Consider the following 23,236-nt stretch of genomic DNA (forward strand, 5'->3'; position numbering starts at 1 on the left):
GTGACACATAAGACTTAAGAAAACTGGATACTTCAATACAATAAAACTATAGCAGTTTTGTTTTGTTTTTAATTACATATCAAAATATGTACAACTTAAAAAAACTGCAGAGGCATGAGGGATAATAACCTAAGGCGTAGATAAATTAATTGTGTGTTTCCGGTTCCCCGACCGACCCTAAAAATATGCCCCGACCCTAAACATTTTATCGTCGATATATTAATCCGGATATCAACGATTCCGGTTTCACTTTTAGAAATTCCAATTATAGTCACTTCCGTGTTTGAGAAAACACATATTCTACATCAATTTAAAGATTTATTTTGACAGCAATTTCTTGTGGAAAATGGCATCGTGCTTGCCAAGCACATTGTTGTTCCTCTGTGCAATGACTGCTATACTCTGGGAAAATTGCCAGTTGTAAGCCGCCCTTTTGGCAGAAAAAAATAAACTCATCTTTTCCAACTTGTTGGTTTTTTTGAAGTGAAAAACAAAAATAAAATGTTTAAATAAAATAAAATGTTTCTCCTACCTACCTACCCTATTTTTTTTCAAGCTGGAATAGGAAACACACTATTAATTTATTTTGGCCTAATGTAAAATTGAAATAATAGCACTTAGATATGCACACTAGCAGTGAGTATTATTGTAGTAAATTGAATGTAAAGGATTTGACATAATTTCCTAGCCCCATAGTATTTGAAAACCTTTTTAAAAAATATTTCCCAGTGTAAAATTTGAGAAATAACTACCCAAGAATTCTTTACAAAATCCATTTTTGACCTAAACTACCAAACACAACATTTTTGCTGTACTTTAAATTCACACATTCATGTCAAAGTAAATTTTCTTCTACATAAATTACTCTGAAGAATTCTTTAGCAAACCTAGCAGAAAATTCCACCACTGGTCGTTTAATCTTGAAAACTCAATTTTATATCTGTACCAGGTACATATTCATAAGACTGAAGGGTTGATCAGAAAAAAATTTATTCTAAATTGATGAAGTGTCAATACTTTTTCTGTGATAGAAAAAGAGGAAATCAACAAGAAAAATGCATATGCCTCCCAAGCACATGTCAGCATTATCAGAAAATGATAATAATTTTACTCTTTCTGCCACCAAGATCCCATTTCACATAACCTCTCTCTGAGGCCAAGGCACTCGATGTTTGTTGTGTATAGCCATGTAGGACTTTGTCTGGGCTACTGTCTACAGAGAACCAAACACTTACAGGGTAGTTCATGTACATAAACATGCTTTCATCTTCTATTAACTTGATATAGGTGAAGTTATCACCCGGTTCCAAAGATTTATTTATTCAATAATCAACACAATATCCCCACTCTCTACAGAGCAGCACCGCAGTTATCTCCCCTACTGTTGACACAAGAGCTAGTGCCCTCTTTGGCGAGGGCATAGTAATGCACATAGGTAAATGAGGGAGTTCTAGATTTTCTATGGAGTTTATCCTAATCACTTATTTGGTTCCAACCAGGTAATGCTTAGGTAGCACTTACCGCTGGAGTACCCCATCTGTAAAACCAATATTAGATAAATCAGCTGTTTTATAAATCATGAACACTTTCCCTTATTTTATTGGTGGTAGATGGTAAATATTGGTGTTATAGCTACCAATTGTCAGAACTATGACCTAAAGAGTCTGCATGAGGACCGTCTTCAAAATAGCTGGCCCCTCTAAGTGCAACGCGGTCCTAGGATTTAGAGCACCACTTAAATATGCATTTGTAAGTTTGACGCCACAGATCAAATTAATTTAAAATACTTGTTGGGATAAGATAAAGTGAGATCAAAAACTTTTCCGAGCCCTCTGCCAAATTCCTGGCATGATTACAGTCAATTCAAAATAATTTATGACAGGAAGAGTTTTTTCTCATCTCCACTTCAATAAGACCAAAAATTTTAATACATTTTAGTACCTTTTACATGCATTTATTGTCATATTTCACCACTCAAATGCTAGACACATATCAACTCTTCCTCCATGTAAATTAACCAGGTTTATTTCAAAAAGTAAACAAATTTTCCTTATTACTATTTCTCGTTTTGTTCCCTTGCATAATTCATTGATGCATTACACCTGAAATCTTTCAGGTTACTTTGACATATAACCATATGTTTTCCCTCAGTGTCTGTTTTAACCCACATGGCAGACCTCAATTCTGCTCAACATCTGGTCTCCATGTCATATTAAATACTGTATAAATTCTCATTAGCTGCTTGATCAAGTTCAGCAAACTTCGGAATATGCTTTGTAGGTACAAGAGACTATCAATTATAAACAGAGTGGCTGGCATGTGATATAGATGGGCAATATATTCATTTCTGTACGCAAGACGGATATATTTATAATCATCCAACATTACGGAAGAAAGGGAAAAAATTTGGCTCCAAAAAAAATGAAAAGGGAAACATAAAAATCTCTTGAGACTGACAAAGTGGCATTAAAAAAGATGTTTTTCTTACAAAACCCGAGAATCAAACTCAAACAAACATGAGTTAACCTTAGGTTTTACAGGAAAAAATTGGTTTGTGTGGTTTTAACCGCATCATGTGCAGCGAGTATTTACAGATAATTCCTATACAAACTTGTAAGAGCTAGTTCCCAGTTACTATCATCTTATACATATAATATTGTTTACACCGTCATTACCATAAACAATTATTTCTAACATACTAGAATTCTAGCTCTTTGCTATGACTTGCAGAAATACCATATAATCCAGAAAGAATGGGATTTTCAACCCAGAAATGACAAATTAGACTAGCTATCACATTTGGTCCATTTCTTTATTTCCACAAGTATTAAGAATTCACATTAGCTAGCTTCATTAATAATCTTAAGTGAGTTATCTGAAAGACGGTCCACACTACTCCACAGTCTCTTAATGATGAGAATGGCCTAAATACAGGAATGTGAACTCGAGTAGTGGAATATCTTAAAACAAAGGCTTAAAGACTGACAACATTTAAATCCTTTTGTGATGAGATAAAAAGCAGGACAGTGTGTTCTCTCAAGTGCAAAATAGAGCCTTCGGGTCCTCCATATTTATTTACAGGTGACATTAGCTGAGGACATAATGTTTTCTTTGACAAAATGAAAATAATATTCATATGTCACCTCTGTTTCCTTCCAAGCCCTAAGTTTACTTTAACTATTAGAAAAAAATCTTATTGAATCATCATGATACAACAATAGTAGAAATCAAATTGTAATTTAAATTTTGGAAAATAATAGAAGTATATAAGGTTATTTTAATCAAATTCTTAAAAGGAATGATTTTTTCCTAATCATTGCACATGTCAAATGGTTTTTGCAAACACAATGTTTTGCAGCTTTCATCTCACTCTAATTGTTCGGCAATCTTGTTTTTAGATCGAGTGTTGTCTATTCTGAGTTCACAAAAGATCTGGTTTTACCTGTTGCGTAGCCTGACGCTGAGGTTCCTTCACAGAAACAACTGCCTCTGAAGCCAAAGGAGGCTTCCCTTTAAGTTTTTTCTTCTTTTTTCTGAAGCATGAAAACATGCTTCCCCCTTAAGTTTTTACCCTCACATTACAAAAAGGTCCTCCTTAACACAGGTTGGTCCCGTCAAAATCCTTTAAGTTGTTTCTGCTCCAATAAGTAATTTCACATGCGACGCTAAATATTTCCCATTCAGAGTTTGTAAAATTGCCCATGAATAACACCACAAAAGCCTACGAACATAATATCTGTCTATCAAATACACTGCTGAATGTAAATATACAATTTCTTTTTTTAGTGTATTCAAATGATCGGATTGGGTGCCAAATGCGGTGTGATCAACATTAAATCGCCTCTCTGCCAAACTGTTGTGAATTTTTAACAGATTAGAGGGTTAATCCAATACTATTGTCACTTAATCAAGCTCATAAAGTGAGATCAGGTCAAGGTATCCAAACCCTGCACGAAATTCGATCTGCATTTAATCAGCCGGTCACAGAAAAAAATAAAAGACTTGTGCAGCCATTCCGTTCTGTCTCCTTTGTCAATATTGTTAGCGACAGTGTGAACCAGACCACAGGGTGTGGGCCGCTCTTCGGGTATACACACTGAACAAACACTACGTACTGATACAGTAATCCCCCAATGTCAGTTGACCAATTACACGATTCTCAGGTACACTAATGGTAGAGTCTTGATCCTAGGGCTTTACAATACCCCGATTCTTCACAGGGTCTATATACAACAATTGCATGGACAATCCAAATGGCCTGTTGGGGCCACTTATCAAAATATTTGCGTTTTTCGGGGTCATGTTGTGCCCTATATCTCTATTAGGATCCAAGTTGATAAATGGATCATTATATTCTTGACTGTTTGGAATTTTCTTCCACTGATTCAAGGAAACAAGAATATCCTGATTTTTTCCTCTATAAATGAGGTATTTCTTCTAATGGTAAGATGAAACGATTTTAAACAAATACTACATTATGAGTCAACCTGGCCGTTTATAAACACTCTTGTGACAGAGAGCCATTGAGTGTACGAAAACAATTCCTCATAGGGGCATTCAACTCATGAACAAATGTTCTGTGATCAATTTTCAGCAACTTGTCCTTCAGCCACACATAGCACTCTAGGTCAAAGCAACTCTCCATTTTTCATTCATTTGTCCTTAGTTAAATTCTTTTGGGGTATAACCTTTTCTTGTGAATGGACCTTGCCAGATGAATAGACACCCGTTGAGATGGAAGGTTGTCTACAACTTAGCAGGAGATGGTTGAATACATAATACTCCATCCCCTATGCATCAGACTCAGCCATCTGGAACATTATGTCACTTTGTTTTCATTATACCACTGCTTTGGGTATGTGGCAATTCATTAATGGCAAAGATGCTGCACAAAAAAACTAGGTTCTCTGTTCCTCGTACGTCACTTTTATTTTTGTGCACCAGGTATGATAACAGACAGAAATACTGGGGAATGTTTGTTTTATGATTTTACTTGTCAAAAACCTGCAAAACCTAAACAGCAAGGATGCTGGAATCAAATATGTATTGTACACTGCAGAGAAATATACTGCCAATCTTTCATTTTACTTCCAAAAAGTTTCACAATTTCCTTATCTTAATCCCTTTCTAAAACAACTTCCAAAACACAAAATACAGGTTCTTTTGAGAGGGAATGAGACATAAAAATCCATCAAGCACAAAATATATGACCATGTTTTTTGCAATTTTTAAGTGATGAATTCTGAAATGATAAGTTATCAGAAGCCATCTTTTTGATAAGAAATAAAGTCCCCCCACACAGTAATATGTTTCTGCACTTTCAAGCTTGAAAACTATTCATCAAATCATATACCATAAAACCCCACACCATTAATATAAGCAGAAATCAAGATCCCTTTCTCACTGAAAAACGAGATCTCCCTCCCACTGAAAAATAAAGCTGTTTTGAGCAATCTACCTTTCCTTCCTGTAGTCTATAATCCCAAAAACAGATGTTAGTTGAGCTAAACAAATACTTCATCAGCTGAAGAATCAAATGTACTATCGCAGAAATCTGCGTAATTATTTATCAATCTATGTAATGTCATTCATCGCCTTCAAAAGATTCCCCTGCAGAACAAAACGCAACCCTCTTTAACCTTGCTAAGATCCATCACGTTTTTGTCTCACTGTCTGAATGGAGCGTACTAAAGAAAAAATTGGTCCAAAAACCATACTACAACATATATACCATATATTTATATATTCTAGGATGGTTGACAGTTTGTTGTTGTCATTTTTCATTAATATACACTTATTTGTAATTCATATAATTTCAAAAATTGAGTTTGAAACTTCAATGCATTAAGACACACTTTAATGCAAAAACACAATACATTGTAGAACAAGAATCAAATTCATTTAAGTTTGGTTGGCTGCAGAGTCTATTTTGCCCTGGTATCAATTATCCTAATGTACAGGAAGGTTTAAACAAATTAAACAACAAAGCTTGCTATCTTACCTTTTTCTTGGAGAACTTCTGTTTAAATTTACGCTTGAGGTTATAAGTAAAGTTCATCATTGTCTCCACACTAGCAAATAATTCCAATCCATGAGATAAATATGAAAATGAGAGTGTGTGTGAAAAAAAAAACCCACAAAAGTATAGCTGTGAAGGTAGAAACAATTATCCCATGTTTTCAATTAATCCAGGCTGCAAAAAAGCACATGTATTTCCTCCTAGTAATTTAGTGCTGGATGGTTTGAGGTAACGGAGATAAATTTGCTTGGTGGTTATATAACAGCACACACATTAAACAGCAGTGCTCTCCTCCTCAATATCCATTCACTCATCAAATTAGAGAAATTAAATTACTCTAGGTACATCAAAATCTCTGTAGAATGAAAATGATATGCCTGATACAGCTTCTTCGGCCAGTCAGTGAAAACTTTCAATTATTTGAAAACCTATCCATCCAGTCTGTTTTTATCAAAACTTACTTTTCCGGGATAAATGCGTATTTAATTAACCTCACGTCAAAAATCCCCTTTACACTGCGGAATACTCTTGGATATTCCAAAACAATTGAACATGGGCCTCCACATCAAATTACTGACGGCATAAACAGGCTCTCGTTAACTCAAAAACAAACATTCCATAATTTTTGTTCACAAACTTGGCTTTTTTGCCCTCTGTTTCTCAATTTGTTCACCCGAATACTGGTCATGCCAAACTCTTGTTTCACAGAGAAAGTAAACTGAGGGTGTTCTTTACACACCAAGTCTGGATAGGAAAGCTATCACATGCATCATCAACCGATGAAAACACAACACAGCTAAGTTTGTGATAGCTCAATTATACAATCACTGCCCAGAGCTTACTGTTTCACCTATCTAGCCTTATTGATAAGCAACACTCAGATCAAGAACTGGTGATTTTTCATTTCAGACATTTTGGTGAAAAGACATGAGCACTTGTGATTCACTTTGATAAAAAATAAAAAGAAGAAAAGATCGGTATCAGGATTTTTTTTCTGTAAAAAACATAAAATTTGAAAATATTGGCGTGGGCTATCTGTGTAAAAAAAAAAAAAAAAGAAAGAAAGAAAAGTTACTGAACCTCCATTGAACCATTATTGCAAAAAGAAGAACTTTTTCTTTGTCCTGAAATTATTGCCCAAATATTCATTTATTGTGAACATAACAACTTTTCTTTTAAGATGTACCGTATACATTCTATTAAGAAAATTGGGTAGAAACTGGAGAAGACTTGCGGATAAAAAGTTATTTTTTTTATTAAGCATCTGAATGAAATTTTATAGGCAAAAAATTTAAATGAGATTTGGTAATTTTCAGTAAAAAGATAATTTGATAATTTCCGGAATTTCAAAAAATTAGAAACTTTGCCATCAATGAGGTTTAAATTGTGATGAAGGCTTTTCTTTTTTATACATTAAGAAGTCAGCTTGCAATTAGCAATTATAATGAAAGATGGGATTGCGTACGAATATGGTACATGGTCTGCTGTATGGTAAGTCGTATGTCACTCTACGCGTGGATGTTGAATAATTAAATCAATTTAAAACCTCAAAAGAATTTATAAACACCTAATTATCATTTTAATAACATGGCCAAGCACTGGTAATTAAATGTGAATTGATGACTAATTTTGTTAACAGTGTTTGCAAGATTTTAATCAAAGTGAGAAAAGTTGTTCCAAGTTGAACTTAATGTGACATACAGGTGCTTCCGTCCCTATCAGCAAGCAGACAATTTGCTTCAGCAATTCGGGACATCAAATCTGCTTTTAAATGCCCTAACAAGTACTAAAACAGTTGGTGAGAATCCATGTACCAGTATGTCTCATTTATCTTGATTTCTTATGACACCAAATTCCACAGCCGATCAGACATCACAGTTTGGTGGAACCAGATATTTTTTTTCCAGCAGCAATCTCAGGGCTCGAAGGCATCACTGTGTCAGCTGGCCAGGGAAAAGTGAGTAAGCCATGAACCCCAGTACATCATCACAATATGTCAAAAAACTTCACCCTGCATTTTTATCTGTGTATCATTTTGCCATCAAACATTATAATCAGCCACAGCTGTGTTATCTCCATCAGAAATCAAAATGATATTAGGATTTCTTGCAGAGTGCTCCCTCTGTCTGCACGGATGGAAGCACCATGCAAGCAATGTGCTCTACCAGAAAACCTTTCCGAACACCACTCAAGCTAGCAGAGACCCGAAAGCCATTGCATCAGGATTTTTATTTTTATTTGTGAGTGAAAATGCCATCTGATAGAGTCTGCTCCTAGTCCTGTCTTAGACTGTTGACTCATCAGCATAATGATGAGTCAAAGGGTTTATGATTTAACAAAATCACAGGAGTCCAAGCATAAATCATCTCATCTCATCTCAGTGCATCTATCTTATCCCAGACACAGTTGCACAGTAGAGAGTCTACGATTGGCTCAGAACGAGAGTTTCTTTAATTTACTTGACAGGAAAATCAGAGATAAGAATTAAAAGCAATATGAATTCTGCAACACCAGATTCATAAAATTTCACTAGATTTTTTATATTTTTTATCTAATGACTTAAGAATTGGTTTTATGATAATGGTAGATATATCTAAACATTCTCAAATTCCAGATCAAAAGGAGGATTAAGCATACTCTTCCACATAAACATCAAATAACAAATTACTTTCAGTCTGCAACGTAAGACTAAACAATTCTACCACAATGCCCAACTTTCAGATTGTAAGGAAGAATGCTATGAAATCCAATGAATGAAATTTAACGCTGTCATTTTTTTTCCTTATCTATTCGTAGACTGTTTACAAGTCGTTGCAGGTTGTGTTGAAAAAATTCAAAAGTGTCAAGATGAAACACAAAGCTAGTTAAAATTAACTCAAAGCAACATTAAGGACAATCAATTATCCCCCCATGCGGCTTTTAAATATGCATTTAAAATCAACAGATACCAAGCACCTGTGTTATAATCCCAAGAATCTTCTCCATTGATGGTCTAAAGTGGATGTAAAGAACTGGCATTATCTGTGTGAAAATAATTCTATCGCCAATAGAAAACAGTAAAATACAGAGGACCTCAAAGCCTCATGTGACAGGCCCTGAACCTATAAACAACTTATCCTGTCAATACAATAAATCCTACCATTGCTGTGCACATGCAGCTGGTTTTTGCATATATCCAAAAGGGCTGGGTTTCCCAAACTTTCTAAACATCTGCTAAACTTTGCCAAATTAAGTTTGATAGATCTATAGATTAATACATGAACGCCGAGAGACATTCGAATAATTTTCTTAACAAACAAGTTGCACCCCTTTTCTTTTTTAGCCTTATTTTTATTTTTACCAAACAGCCTTACCTGGAAATGGAGGATGATGGTCCAGATTAATCCCAGGGTCAGCTTTGGGTTGCCGTCCACTATTTCATCCGAGCGAATATTCACCAGTCGAATCTGATTTAGAAAAAACAGTTTTCTATTGCAGATTCTACATATATTTAATCATACTGATCAAAAAATGTTTGGAAAAAACAATTACTTAATACTAAATAAAAGCACAATCAACCTAAGTAAAATCATGTGGGTTTTTTTTCTCAATGAATGCATATTAAAGGTTTAATTTGACCCATGTCAACACTTCAAAGCTGGTGCTAAACAATGATTTTGCAAACAAATCAACACATTTATAATGAATACTTACCCCTTTCTTACTGAGATATTCTAAAGCAATCTGTACATTTTGTATTTTGTGGAATTTCATGCGACCCTTTTCTCTGGGCTTAAAAGAAAAAACAACATAGGTGCATAATTAGATCAAACCAACTAAATCCACTTGAAATGTTACTAAATGTAAGTTAATATATATATATAATTACTTATTTGTTTATTTCATAAATCTACAGACTTTTAAACTTCAACAAGATAACTTGATTGAATCACTTGCAAAACAGGATTTGAAACAATCTAATTTCCAAGAATGCAGCTTCTCTAGATAACATATCATTGCATGGCAACAAAGCTATCAACAACAAAGTATAGTCTTAAAACATCATTGTGAGATCAAAATTTATAATTGCTTACAATTTACAATTGCAAGGAAAAATACAGAATAATTAATTATTTTTAAATATCTGTTTATTCCTATGCTTAAATTAAAACAAGATGACACTGTAATCAGTGTTATCTACGGAGATAACGGGCCAGGGTTTCTTATCGACCCTGATCGTCTGGTCGACATTACTTGGAGTTATGACATTCAAGCTCTCTAATCTACCATCAACTAACAAACAAAGTTAAATGTCTAAAAAATTTAATCTCGGGACTCAATCACTTTGATAGCAATAATCCGGAAAAACAAACAGCCTGGTCCCCTTATGCTGCTCGTTTTGTTAAACTCCGGAAACTAACGCAAAATATTTTTTTTACAGCTTCACAAATCTCAAAATTTTTTTTGTTATAGGGTTTTGCTTCTGCTTGTAAGTTTGATAATATTGTTTATTAATTGTGGAAAAACTTTCTTTTTGCCAAAGATACCTCCCAAAACTGTTAGTAAACTAAGATTTAGATCTATATACATTGGAACAAAATCAAAGATAAATTTGTTTCTTTAACTGACAGACAGGTTATGAAATGATACTGTACACAAAATTATACTAGAGTATCGTGGGCTATGAATTAATGCATAAGATTATACCAGAGTATCGTGGGCTATGAATTTATGTATAATATTATACCAGAGTATCGTGGGCTAGGACCTCTAACAGTGAGATCAGGTTGTGTCCATCTCGAAGATCATCAAACAGGTCAATCACTCGTCTACCCGCCTGTAAATAGTCAACATGACCTAATTAGGATCTTAATACATAACACTCACATTTATAAAATCAAATTGAATTCAGATTTGTACACAAGTACGAAACATAAAAAATATGCTTCTTGGTATCAATCTTCATTCTTCAATAAACTCCGTGATAATTTTAATAAAGACATTTTTTATGTTATATGCTTTACCAGTATTTTTTGAAACAAAGTATATTCCAGCAACAGAGAATGTATATCAATATGTAATATTAGAAAAAATATAACAAAGCATTCAACGTCAAGCTATACTTCCTCAGAACCTTGTCAAAATACTGTTGATGCTATAAACTAAGCATAAAAAAATATTTAAGGGACATTGTAACAGCTTTCTCAATTTTAATTTAAGTAAACATGTTGGCATAAATCTTAAAACAACGAAATATAAAAAATGATGAATGAAAATGTCTTAAAACCACAACATTTACATTTCAACACACTAAGGTAGAACAATTAACAATGGAATGCATATAAGACACAGACATGCTTAATAAAAACAATAAAGCATGCGCATTGATGATTAACATATTGTGCAGTCTGCCGCGCACGATTTTCTAAATTTGACCCTTCATCTTAAGTTTTTAATTTTATAAATTAATCATTGAAATCAATTGACAGGTCGTGCAGAGTTAATTACCACTAATTCCTGGCAAAGATTTCTTTTTTTATAACACAACCATCTCCCCACTTCAAAAGAAATATTTAGAACTGCACATGACTAAAATAACTAGTGTTAATAGCTATGGTTCGATTTCTTCGTTCACCTCTATATAAACATAATACATATAATTATAATAAATATCTTTAAATCAGTTTTTGTATTCCAATTACGAGCTTCGCCTATTGGTAGCTAGAGACCAGTGTAGCAATTAATCGATACATCCTTCCCATCCCACCAAATACAAAACTTATATACCCTATTTTTTTTTTCCCAATTAAGATAAACAAAACTAACTCTAAAATCAACAAATAAAACGAATTAAGGGAAGAAATCTCCACTAAATTAAAAAGATAATTAAAAGAAAATTGATGATTGCCATTGATGGCCTATAAGTTAGTGTGTTGACCGGACTCCATTAGAATCTCTGTCACGAACAAGGGTGATGAATGGAGACATTTCCACAAAATGTTTTCTAAATGATTCGAACAAATAATCAGACGCAAATGTAGAGGCATCAAAACAATGCATGCCGATAAATGAAATAAACTCAGTGTTTTTTATTCTATCCAAACTACAAAATTTGATAATTTAAAAAAAATGAAATGTTTTAAGCAATCAGACGCATATACAAACATCATAATTAACTGTAACAAATGGCTATCTTACAAACATTTATCAAATGTAAAATGAGTATTTTTCTTTCAATTTGGGGGGAATTAACACAACAAATCATGCAGCATAGCATCTTTAGGATTGATATCAAACCTGCGAAAATCTCCAGTGCTGCATATAATCAACAGGAAGGGGAGACCACTATGTAATAGTATAAACATTATAAAACATTACCAGTACATTATAACATTTAGAGTAATGAAAGTCTCTAAAATCATTGAAATATCTATATGTATATATACTTAATAGTAATAATGTTGCTTAACAATAAAAAACAAGTTTTAAAGAGAAGATAACTGTGTAAGATGCAGACTCACTAAAACAAATATGACAATTAGAGTAGCCTCCCATTTCAGACTGTATTTACTAGTTTATCAAACTGGCAGTGGTTCAAATAAGCAGCTATCGTGGCTTGAACAAGGTAAACACCACTTCCAGCCTTCAACAGACTGGCCACATTAGTTTGTTTTGTACTTGATTTGTTACTGAATACAAGAGGGTCTGCATATTGTAGGAACAGAGGCCAAAATTAGAAACAATACGCACTGACGAGGCTATACATATCAAATTAATTAGAGGGGTCAAATTACTTTTTCTGTAGCTGTATAAATGCCTGTATTGTCATTAATGGGACAGTCTATGGACATATGTGGATTCTCAGTCCTGCATTGTTTGTAGGGATGGAAGCCTCCCTATAGTATTGATTTATCAGAGGCACATCAGACATTACTACATAATGTTTGATGCATAAAACAAACAAAAAATAAATGTTTATTTGCATTTTGACTCAATCGAGCATCATCTTTCTGAGACATGACGAAATAGATCAAAGATAAACACATTATAAAAACATTTATTTATTATTAAACCGTCATCAGATTCGATCATCCAGCAAGCAGTGTTGACGAATCCTAACACACGAGAGTAATCAAGTTACAGGTCACAATATTGACCAGCTTGTACATGTTTATGAACATGCATCATTCAAATCTAATTATATGCTTGGCATTTGACCTCTAGTACTCAATTACATGCAGTAAATGCCAGATATGGGATTTGGACCGCTTTCAATAGCTACTTCTTGGCCAACAAAACATGGGCAAATTCATACATAATCAATTATTTACAGTTCATAGTTAAGCTGTATCAACATCCTTCTTGCATTGTTAACAACAAAAGTCATATGTACTCTGTCTTTATAGGTACATGACCATGACAAATATTGCTGTAGGGAGAGGGAATATGGGGAAGGGAGCTATAGGGCATATTCAGGTATGGGTAATGCTACATCATGTTGTATATTTTTATCGATAGACATCTAACTTCCCGTATCCACCCATCATACAGATGAGGGGGATCTTTATGAATTGTGGGGCACATTCTAACCATATGTCTGGATTAATTCTTGGTTACATGCCAGTCTCCCATTCAGATTGATTGTGTCAAACATAATGTTCACCACTATTGGCACGAAAAATAGGTTCACTTGATTCTAATTTTAAATTCTTCTTCCCATGTGCACAAAGGTAGTATATTTGTTGGCATTTCTACACTACATACTTCCTCACACATTTTTTCTTCCCTCTGTATAACGAGAGCTCTAGCTATCAAAGAAGACATTTACCCTTACACGAGGCGAGCGGAAATGCTATAACTGCTCGAAAGAAGTTTCATCACAGTTATGCATATAACTGGGATGAAAATGTGATTTAAAGATTGGAGAATAATTAATACTTGTTAAAATATTCCTCTCGTCCCCAAACCCCAAATATCCAATACATCTTTCTTCAGTGGGTGTGTCCCTACATGTATACTAGGCTCTTGAGTTTAGGTGGTGTGAGGGGGCAGTATTCTTTATAACAAAGGAGCCTCTACACTACAACACAAGTATTCCTGACTAAGTGATGAGATAAGGGGAAATGCTGATCCAACTGGTACAGTCATAATAAACAACTTCTTACATCAAATGAGACTGACAGAAAATATAACTCCTACACCAGACCCAGAGAATTAATCCTGACCCACACACCCCTGTGGCTAAACAAGGGCTTGGTCTATGTTTGTCAATTTTGATGATCTTTTGGGGGCAACACTGGGGAAAGTGTTATCAGTGATTGACAAAATAACATATATTGATGTCACAAATTTGATATAATACTGTATTAACAGCAAATTTTGTCTGACAAAACAGGAAGAATTGGCATGAGCACTTAAGAACAAAGTCTGTGCACAGTTATATATGTGTGTGCATGGGCTGTGTGAATTAAGGCCTGTAAAAACGATTGCTTGCACCTTGATAATTAATGACACGTGCCCTCGCTAGCTGGCCCTAGCTGCTGGCCATGGATTACACAGGTCCACCCAGCACACCTGAGTCGACCAGCTGACAACTGAGTTATTGCCCAGGTAACACACAAAGTGGGAATTTACCGTGGAGTTATAGCTGGCCACCAATAAAAAGCATACCTCTACACATCCTAGTAAGATATTGCAGAGCGTAGTATGCTACTAGTCTCTTGTACAATATTCCCTTTTTACAACCTCCTGGTTACATTATCTAGGTCACTAATCAGTTTTTACTACAATTAAGTAAGTGAATACACCAGGTCGTAGAGTAGGTATCATGACTTTTATTTTCTCCAGATGTTTCATACTGCAAGGGAAAATGTTTCTTGGAATGGTAAAAAAAAGAAAATACTTCTTCTACTTGTTATTACACTGGGGGGCCTATATAGGCCTAGAGGGACCAGGTCTTAAAATACTTTTGCAAAAAATCCTCTGCCTGCTAATTCATTAGAGTGTTGAAGTACTGTGAAAATTCCAACATTTCTAAGCTTGTATTACTTTGATCCATGAAACGCCCCCCAAAATTAATACTTTTCAAGCACTTGCCTAATCTTAATTAGGCACTTTCCGTAATAACATTTTTGTCCCCTCCAGCTAGATAAAAAATGAAAGACTGAGAGAAGGCACAGTATTAAAATATTAAAATGAAATGTTAATAAGTCTTAAAAGATTTCAGGAAAGGTCAAGCTTTTGTATTCATTTGAATGGACGAAAAAGTCAGTGGATTTTCTCTCAATGATTATACATTGCATATCTATTATTGAGTACATCATAAATGTTAAAAAATTTTACACTGAGATTGTGAAGAGTAGATTGCAGAACACTCCAGAATACTGCAGATTGCACAACATTTGTACATATGTTATGATGCATTTTCTAAAAGGAAATAGGTGCTAAATGTTTCCTGTCAGAGATTTGAATCAGTAGCAGATATTTCTACGTTTAAAAGGGAAATGATAATTAGATTGTATTTAGTGCTACATACCAGGTAATAATATGCTACTGACAGGACAACAGCAACAACGTAGGTGTATGAATGTCATTAAAGAAACTTTTCCTGAGATTCATTTATCAATAAAACTTTTAGAGAGATAAAAGGCTATACTATATAGTCCTCATGAGAGAGATATACAATATAGATACATGTACTAATAAATATTGTGCTTCTGTACTTAATTTGTATAAGAACCTAATTATTAATCATTGAATATCTGTACTAGTATTCCATGTTGAATTTTTAGAAACTTCATTCCTTATTTTGATTTTTTTTAAGCTTCTTATGTAAAAAAAACAAGCATTTAGTAACCTGGCCATATTTAAAAAGTATTTGGAGTTGTGTATGTATTGATTCATTTATTAAAGATTCTCAAGTGCTTCCAAGGCACAACAATTTTCTTCTATATATACTTGATGTTTTCTTAGCTTTCAAAAAGTTGCAAAATCTCATGTTTGTAACCCATGTCAATTGTTGACATCAAACTGATAGCACATATTACATTTAAAGTTTACGACAAATATTTACAAACTGATACATCAGCATTCCTATGGCTGACTGACCAACAAAAGAGGAGATTGTTCACAATTAAATTAAGTCCTGCCTCCGCTTACTGACTCTATTTGTCAACAGCAAGTGTAAATGTCACGCTCTTCAACTTGATTTGAGATAAAGTTACATGTAAGAATTTAACGCTACAAAAACACTGAGAATTTAAACCAGTTGTCTTGTTTTTGTTTGTCAGCTTGCATACCTTCAGGAGATGCTTGTTGACCCATTTGGTAAATGTCTTCTTCTGGACTGCATCTCTTTCATCTGAAATCAAACAAACAACAAAACTTTCAAATATGTGAAAACACCTGTGCTCATTTGACAATCTTCCAAACTTGGTCTCAAGTTTCTGAATCTGATATATAAACTACATTTACACGTACCATGTATAGTATATTTTTATGTACCTATACTGGGTAGATACAGTTCCACCTGTAGTGTACCTATATAGTGTACATCATAGGATGTCATTATATGGTTCAAGCCTATTATGATACATGTATATTGCTACAATGACACTGATTCTAAATATGCATGTATCTAGAGGATAACTTTTTACCCAAATTGTGTCTCTGTTCTTCAGTGGGAAACTATCTTTGTAGATAAATGATAAAGATCACGAATGCTTCCATTTTACATGTATGAGTCTTGGTTATAACATGCTGCACAGGATATTCTTTTTTCAATCAATCAGAAATACATATGTATATACTATGCAGAAAATGTGATATATTAGCTGAGGATAAACAGTCAACAGTTCTTGAAATGAAGAAGTACTGAAAGATTTGTTCACATTGCAAGTTTTATGCAACTTTTCAATTACTTTCTTCCTTAATTGACAAATTGAATTCTTTATCCTATAACGTTTATTCACATCTCGTTACACATTTTAAGTGGTCTTCCTTCTGACATAAGAAGATAGGGTGTAGCTGCATATGACATAACAGGTCTACTTTTTAAAACAGTTTCAATCAATATGTATGCACACCCTGCTAGGCTGCAAGTTTCTGACAATATAGAAAGTTATGTAATTACAACATTAATCTAAGTGGATTCTTCAATGTGCACAAATCTTCAGACAGTTTTATGTTTTTACAATGTCCATGTGTAGATCTCCAAATGCTCTGAAGAATTTATGGCTTATATATGTATTCACATTATTTTTATGTATTTTATCATGCGATTTTACATCCAGATACATTATGTAGGATACCTGGTATACCTAGATGTATATGTACCTATGATTGTAGATAAAACTTGTTTCAGACTGATCCTGGCTTCAATCTGCCATATAAACAAAACATAAGTCTGCCATATAAGCTAGCTAGGACATTACAGACATTGTTAGGAAGTCAATATCAATATACGGTAAACATTATGCCCTTAAGAATGAGACCTTAATTTCCTCATGCATTGCATGCCTACCCACACTAAAACGGCAAGAATGAATTTTCTGCGGCTTGGTATTATTGGTGGAATGTTACAAATCTCATATTATAAAGCATTTAATAATTCAGTTCAATGACAGATAGTTCCTTCCAGGAAACAAGTCCCACAAGTGACAATGAATACATTGATATCTCTACCCTTCAATAATGATGACCCGATAGACCAGGCATGAAAACATAATCAGAGGGGCACCTGGCTGAGATTTCCCGCCATAATGAACAGTATTGTTGGACTAGGCAGGTTGTTGTCCTCTTCATTTATCCCTTCATCCATTCAACAAGTGTTTAATTCCACTTCAATTTTTGCCAAATCATGTACCTCTGTACAACAGGGGATGGCTTTTTAACCTAGCTTGCCCCTTGCATGGTACATGTACAGTATGAACCATGGGTTCAAAATACCTAAAGTTCAATGGACATAGTAGCTTAAATAAAACATGCACCAATTAACTTTTTAAAATTTATTTGTTAATACAACAAGTGAATATATTTATGTCTCTTCAATCATGATGCCAAAACCACACTATTCCTCCCATGAAGGAAGACTGAATGGAATGATACATGAATATTAATAAACTGATGCGAATGATAATTAACAAGATGAAAGGGTATCTCAAAGATGATCAGCTAGGTTTTAAGTACCAGAAATCCTTGCACAAGGGAAATAAAGTATGAATGAACGAACGATACAGTGTCCATATGCTTGCCTGCATGAGTCAGACTAGACTTTGACATCACTACAGTGCAAGTCCTGTGTGGAGTACCTGCATCAAATTGACAGCTCTATACATGTATCTACAGCTTAGTTTCATACTGTGAGCTGCACAGCATCAACAAATGCACAACGATATCACACAACTTAAACACCTGGGATTTAATCTGTTGTTAAAATATGATGTGAAGTACCTGCATCAAATTGACAGCTCTATATCTATGGTCAGTACAATGCTGTGAGCTGCACAGCAGCAACAAATGCACAAGGTAACATGCAGCTAACACCTGGGCGTTAATCTGTTGTGTCCTATCTGACTTACCATTATATCAAACTTATACACCTCTACAAACCGCATACTACAGTGCCCACGAAAGGTTCGCTTTGTCATTTTGTGAACATGAGGACTGAAAATAATCTCGCACTTCTTTCAAAAAAAGATCAAGATACCACAGCAAGCAGACTGAAGTAGACATTCAAAAGGATTCTACAACTTGAAATTTATTCCCATATCTGAAATTCAGAAATCCTTGGCTTGTTCAACCAAGATTTTTTTTTTTCAATTTGGTTATCACTGACTGTTTTGTCATTGTGTAAATAATGGGACCAGAAATGCATGTCTCAAGTATGCTAGCTTAGAGAAAAAGATTTTACAGTCTTTTCTTAAGTAAACAATCTTAATATGACTGTCACCTACTTTTTGTGTTCTCCAGACCCCCCAAAGATTGTAAAGTATTCTTCAATTTTTCAGAAAAAGTGTAAATGATTTTCTGATTACTATTTTCTTTAATGTGTTTTACAAGAGATATCATACTTAATTAAGTGCCATTAAAGATACGACCAAGTCTTGATTAGGGTAATTGAGCATATAATTAACCGATCAACTTCCATAAAGTCTTAAATATACCATAGAAAGATACTAGTCCCAAAACAGAGATAGCATGTATTGAAAACTGTAAATTTTTGCTAATTTGCCAACACAGACATCCAAATTTGCCATAATGACTTGCAGACTTTGGACTGACTCGTTGTACAGTCTGGAACAATATTGCAGCAATCAATAACATGAATAAGATAGCACAGCCTTCACCTTAAAAATCAGTTTCAGTTTTTCAAAAAGATGGAATATGCTTCCAATACAGTGGCCAGAAAAGAGATTTGGCCCCATTTCAACCACAAAATACAAGAATGTTATCTTCTCTACCAGTATACCGGGCTACATATACATGGTCTCTTTTCATTCCAAGTTCTGAAACATACATTTATTCATATCATCAACGGAAGAATATTTCTTAAATCATAAGTTTTAAGCTAACATTATTTCTATCCAATTAAAGGGCAAAATACACTACGGTAGTAAAAGATGTACATTGATTTTAATAGTACCCTTGTACCCACCCCACAACTCCAATTTCCAACCCACAGTAGACCTAAAGCTTTTAGGTTAGTACATGAACTATCTGGTCCTTAACCAAAAGAAGCATGCAGGGTTTGTCCCCAAGTGATTCAGAATAAATATCATGAAATCTATCATATAAGTTCTATTAAGGAAAATACTCATGTAAGATTTATAAGAACCACAAATTACTACCTGGTAGTAGGGTGGTACACATCTATGAAGATTTGTGTATATAATTTAAGATTTGATTTTGTAGTCTCATGCATTATTTCAAACCTTGCACAGATGGGCTGAAGCCCCAAAATAACTTTGAATCAATGCATTCCCCTTCCAAAAGATCAGCTTTAGGCTGGTGTTAGAAATTCATATTGCATCTTTAAACTGCATCTTATCTCCTTGTTTTGAAACATATGCTGCAAATTATTATGCAATACACTATCAATATACATCTGAATTCTGTACCTATCTGTATTTCATAATTTTGTCTTTTATTTTTGGGATATAAATATTTCTATTTTACTTTCACTTTGATTTTTTTCAATTTGGCTTAAAATTGTTTTTTAAATTGTGAACATCTTTTTGATATCAAAGAATACCAGCTGAAGCTTAATATACCATAGATAAAATATTTTCCCATTATAATTTACATATATTTGAAATGCGTTATAAAAAGTCCATTATGTATGCAAACAGAGTCTATTTTATTACTACATTCTGACATTTATGTATTGTTCACCTACATGTAGGTAGCCAAACAGGTTCTTGTAACAAAACAAACAAAATTTTCATGGGCATTAATTTTGCAGACACATTGTTTGTAAATTGCTGGGGAAAAAACCTTCAGCTATTGATTAAAACGTGAACTCAGTATTTTGGGTTATAGTGTGAAATCTTTATGCAATTTAAATTTCATGAACTTCAATCAATTTGAAATTGGTGTTATGGCTCCAGCTAAGTAGGAGGAAGGCTCCAAAATTGAAAGAGATGATTGTGGAGAAAAGTGTGCATTTTAAAGCTTTTTAATGAGGCTCTTTATTTATAAAATGTCCCCATCCTCTCTCTAACAATCTGATGAGAGACATACTATTACATTTAAAAGGAAAAAACACAACTTTTAAAAAACAAAAAAAATGCTTTAAGCTATTACATATACCAGAACTAATTGTTACATATCTGCTTACAGTTAAAAGAGTATATAATCTCTTTTCTCTCTGTCTCCATTTCCCTATCTTTCTCTCTTTCTAAGGGGAGATATTTCAAGGTTTTTAAATGTTCTAGGTTCAATGGATTACATATATCTGTTTGCAACCTTAAGCTTAATCTTTAATTTATGTTCCAACACCTACATTTTATGTGTAAATCAATTGATTGAATATTGTGGGATATTTTTATCTTCTAAGTGTCACATCTGTTATCTGTAAAATTCACACCTATTAATAAAGAGCAGATCTATTGCTGCATCAATCACCAGCAATGTCACATATAACCAGTTTTATTCTACTATCTGACACTATGCCAAAAGTTTAAAGTAGTCAATAAAAATATTCAATCTATAATTCCACCAAACTTTCTACATGTGGGAGTTCACAATCGTGAAAACACACCTGTTCTGCAAGTTTTCTCCCTGTTAGCAATCAAGCATTTAATATGGCATTTTTCACCTAATGATGAACATTTAGAATACCTGTCTCTTTCCTTCTGTTCTGCTCATAGTGAGCCATGGCAGTGGGGGAGGGGGGCTCATCACTGCTGGACTCCGATCGAAATCTGTACATAGCTGTGTCCATTTTCAGCAGACGATGGACATTACCTTACATTCCATGACATAACAGCTACACAACATACCCCATTGTAATTAAACGTCCACACATTAAATTCCCGATTTATTTATCGAAAGTGTCGTTACGGGGTTAAAGTCACAGTACATTAACTCTGTAGCGATATATTGGTTCGATTTCACATGACGATAGGTGCATGAAACTAAAACTCAGACCAGTTCAAAAAGCAGGTGCTCATCCCCTCGACGTTAAACTGTCGGTAAGGTTCAAAGCCATCACAACAACTCCTTTTGCTTTCTAGGCAAAGAATAATTCATTCATGTCACTCATACACTAAACCATGCGTGTCTATTAAAACTCCCAATATACAAGTTTACCTGTGTGACGTAGGCCAAAGGTAAAACTTTCATCCGAGTCGGATTGAATACACCGGCCCGGAATGGATTGGGACGTTTGCATTTTTTTAACAGACGACAATTTAAATATTATGTATTGCCATGAATGCAACAGGAATACTTAGTAACAGATTTTTACATGCATATTTGCGTTTGCCAGGTAAATTGCGCGTGCCTTACCATGTGCACGTGCAATTTTCCTCTTTTTTTCATGAGGGTCGATGTCAAAGGACGATATGTAGTAAATCAATTTTAATTAATTCAAATTACCTGCGATTTTTAGAACTGCTCGGTCTGCTGGTTCTAGTTGAAGAGCACCTAAACTTAGAGGCACTTGGTCACTTCCATACTGTCTTAAATAATAATCCGGTGAGAACGACGCCATAGTGAGGAAATTCGAACCGATGTGTCAGCTTTTATTCATTCATCATTTTCTTTACCCCGTACAAGATTTCAATGATCGGTGAGAGCTGATTCCAGTAAAATATCATCGGCCTGTATTCTCTAAATCAATGAAACATGCGATCACCACTAACAAATCCATGGAGTGTACTGAAATTCCTGTTCTGTGACTCCTATGTAAAAATAGCCGTATAATTTCCCTCACCCGGACAACAATGAGCGCTTGAAAAAATGACGTTTTGAACACTACTCGGTGATTACAGACATTACAACACAGGCATCTTTTCAATCAGACACAGGGATTGTACAAATGATTTCGCGAAAATGGCCGCTACTACAGCATGCATGCAGTGTGATGTCATCCTTTGCCAGGTCGCTGTGTATCAGCCGTATTTATCGATCTGCATATATAATGCATTGTGTTTACACTACTTTTGTACTTTACAATTGCCAAAAAACAAGGGCTTAAAATCGTTATCGTGTAAGGCAATTTTTAAATGAGAGAGCCGACCTTGTAGTTGATATTTGCTTTGTAACTCTTTTATCTTATAAAGATAAAATAATTGGAATTTCACTGTATTCTTAATTTAAATTCCAGCGATAAAAAAATCACTGCATTTGTTCAAATTGACTTTAATATTTTTTACTTTCAGTTTATTGGTAAAATTCAGCCGGATCATTACTTTCTTTCTACGTAGAATTTCACGGAATGAAACTGACTATATATATATATATTCAATAATCAGAAAAACCCACATATTGTTTTCCATGAGAATGAAAATAAAAATAATATGTAAGTTCAAATATTCATAATATTTTGCGAAGGTTTACAATTTCGTATTCCATTCTGATGTTCCATAGGAATTTAATTAACGGTACATTTTGAGCTGAGTAAAAAATGCAGTACTGTACCGTGACAATCTTTAAAAGTTAGCATAAAATACCACACCCCCATCACAGGAAAAATGCAACTTGACGTATTTGAAAAAATGAATGTGTATAAAATGA

The 23,236-nt window shown here is 34.2% G+C and overlaps 1 protein-coding gene across 23 annotated transcripts in view; it reads right to left on the minus strand.

Moving 5' to 3' along the window:
- The window catches only part of LOC105323136 (microtubule-actin cross-linking factor 1), an 83,489-nt gene extending 60,829 nt beyond the window's left edge, over positions 1 to 22,660 (minus strand). For 7 of the 23 annotated variants that reach the window (XM_066065002.1, XM_066065000.1, XM_066064999.1 and 4 more), the window contains exons 1-6: positions 22,097 to 22,660; positions 16,297 to 16,358; positions 12,296 to 12,343; positions 10,746 to 10,835; positions 9,713 to 9,790; positions 9,373 to 9,465 (exon numbers count right to left, since the gene is read on the minus strand). In XM_066065002.1, the coding sequence (XP_065921074.1) occupies positions 9,373 to 9,465; positions 9,713 to 9,790; positions 10,746 to 10,835; positions 12,296 to 12,343; positions 16,297 to 16,358; positions 22,097 to 22,211 (486 nt within the window). In that variant the 5' untranslated portion in view covers positions 22,212 to 22,660. Of the gene's footprint in view, positions 1 to 3,442; positions 3,961 to 6,001; positions 6,128 to 9,372; positions 9,466 to 9,712; positions 9,791 to 10,705; positions 10,717 to 10,745; positions 10,836 to 12,295; positions 12,344 to 16,296; positions 16,359 to 21,337; positions 21,823 to 22,096 lie in introns of those variants that run through there. The other 16 variants (XM_066065011.1, XM_066065006.1, XM_066065005.1 and 13 more) reach the window with 10 other exon arrangements.
- Between the last annotated feature and the right edge of the window lie 576 nt (positions 22,661 to 23,236).

Source organism: Magallana gigas, chromosome 7, assembly GCF_963853765.1.
Source record: "Magallana gigas chromosome 7, xbMagGiga1.1, whole genome shotgun sequence".
Classification (NCBI taxonomy): domain Eukaryota; kingdom Metazoa; phylum Mollusca; class Bivalvia; order Ostreida; family Ostreidae; genus Magallana; species Magallana gigas.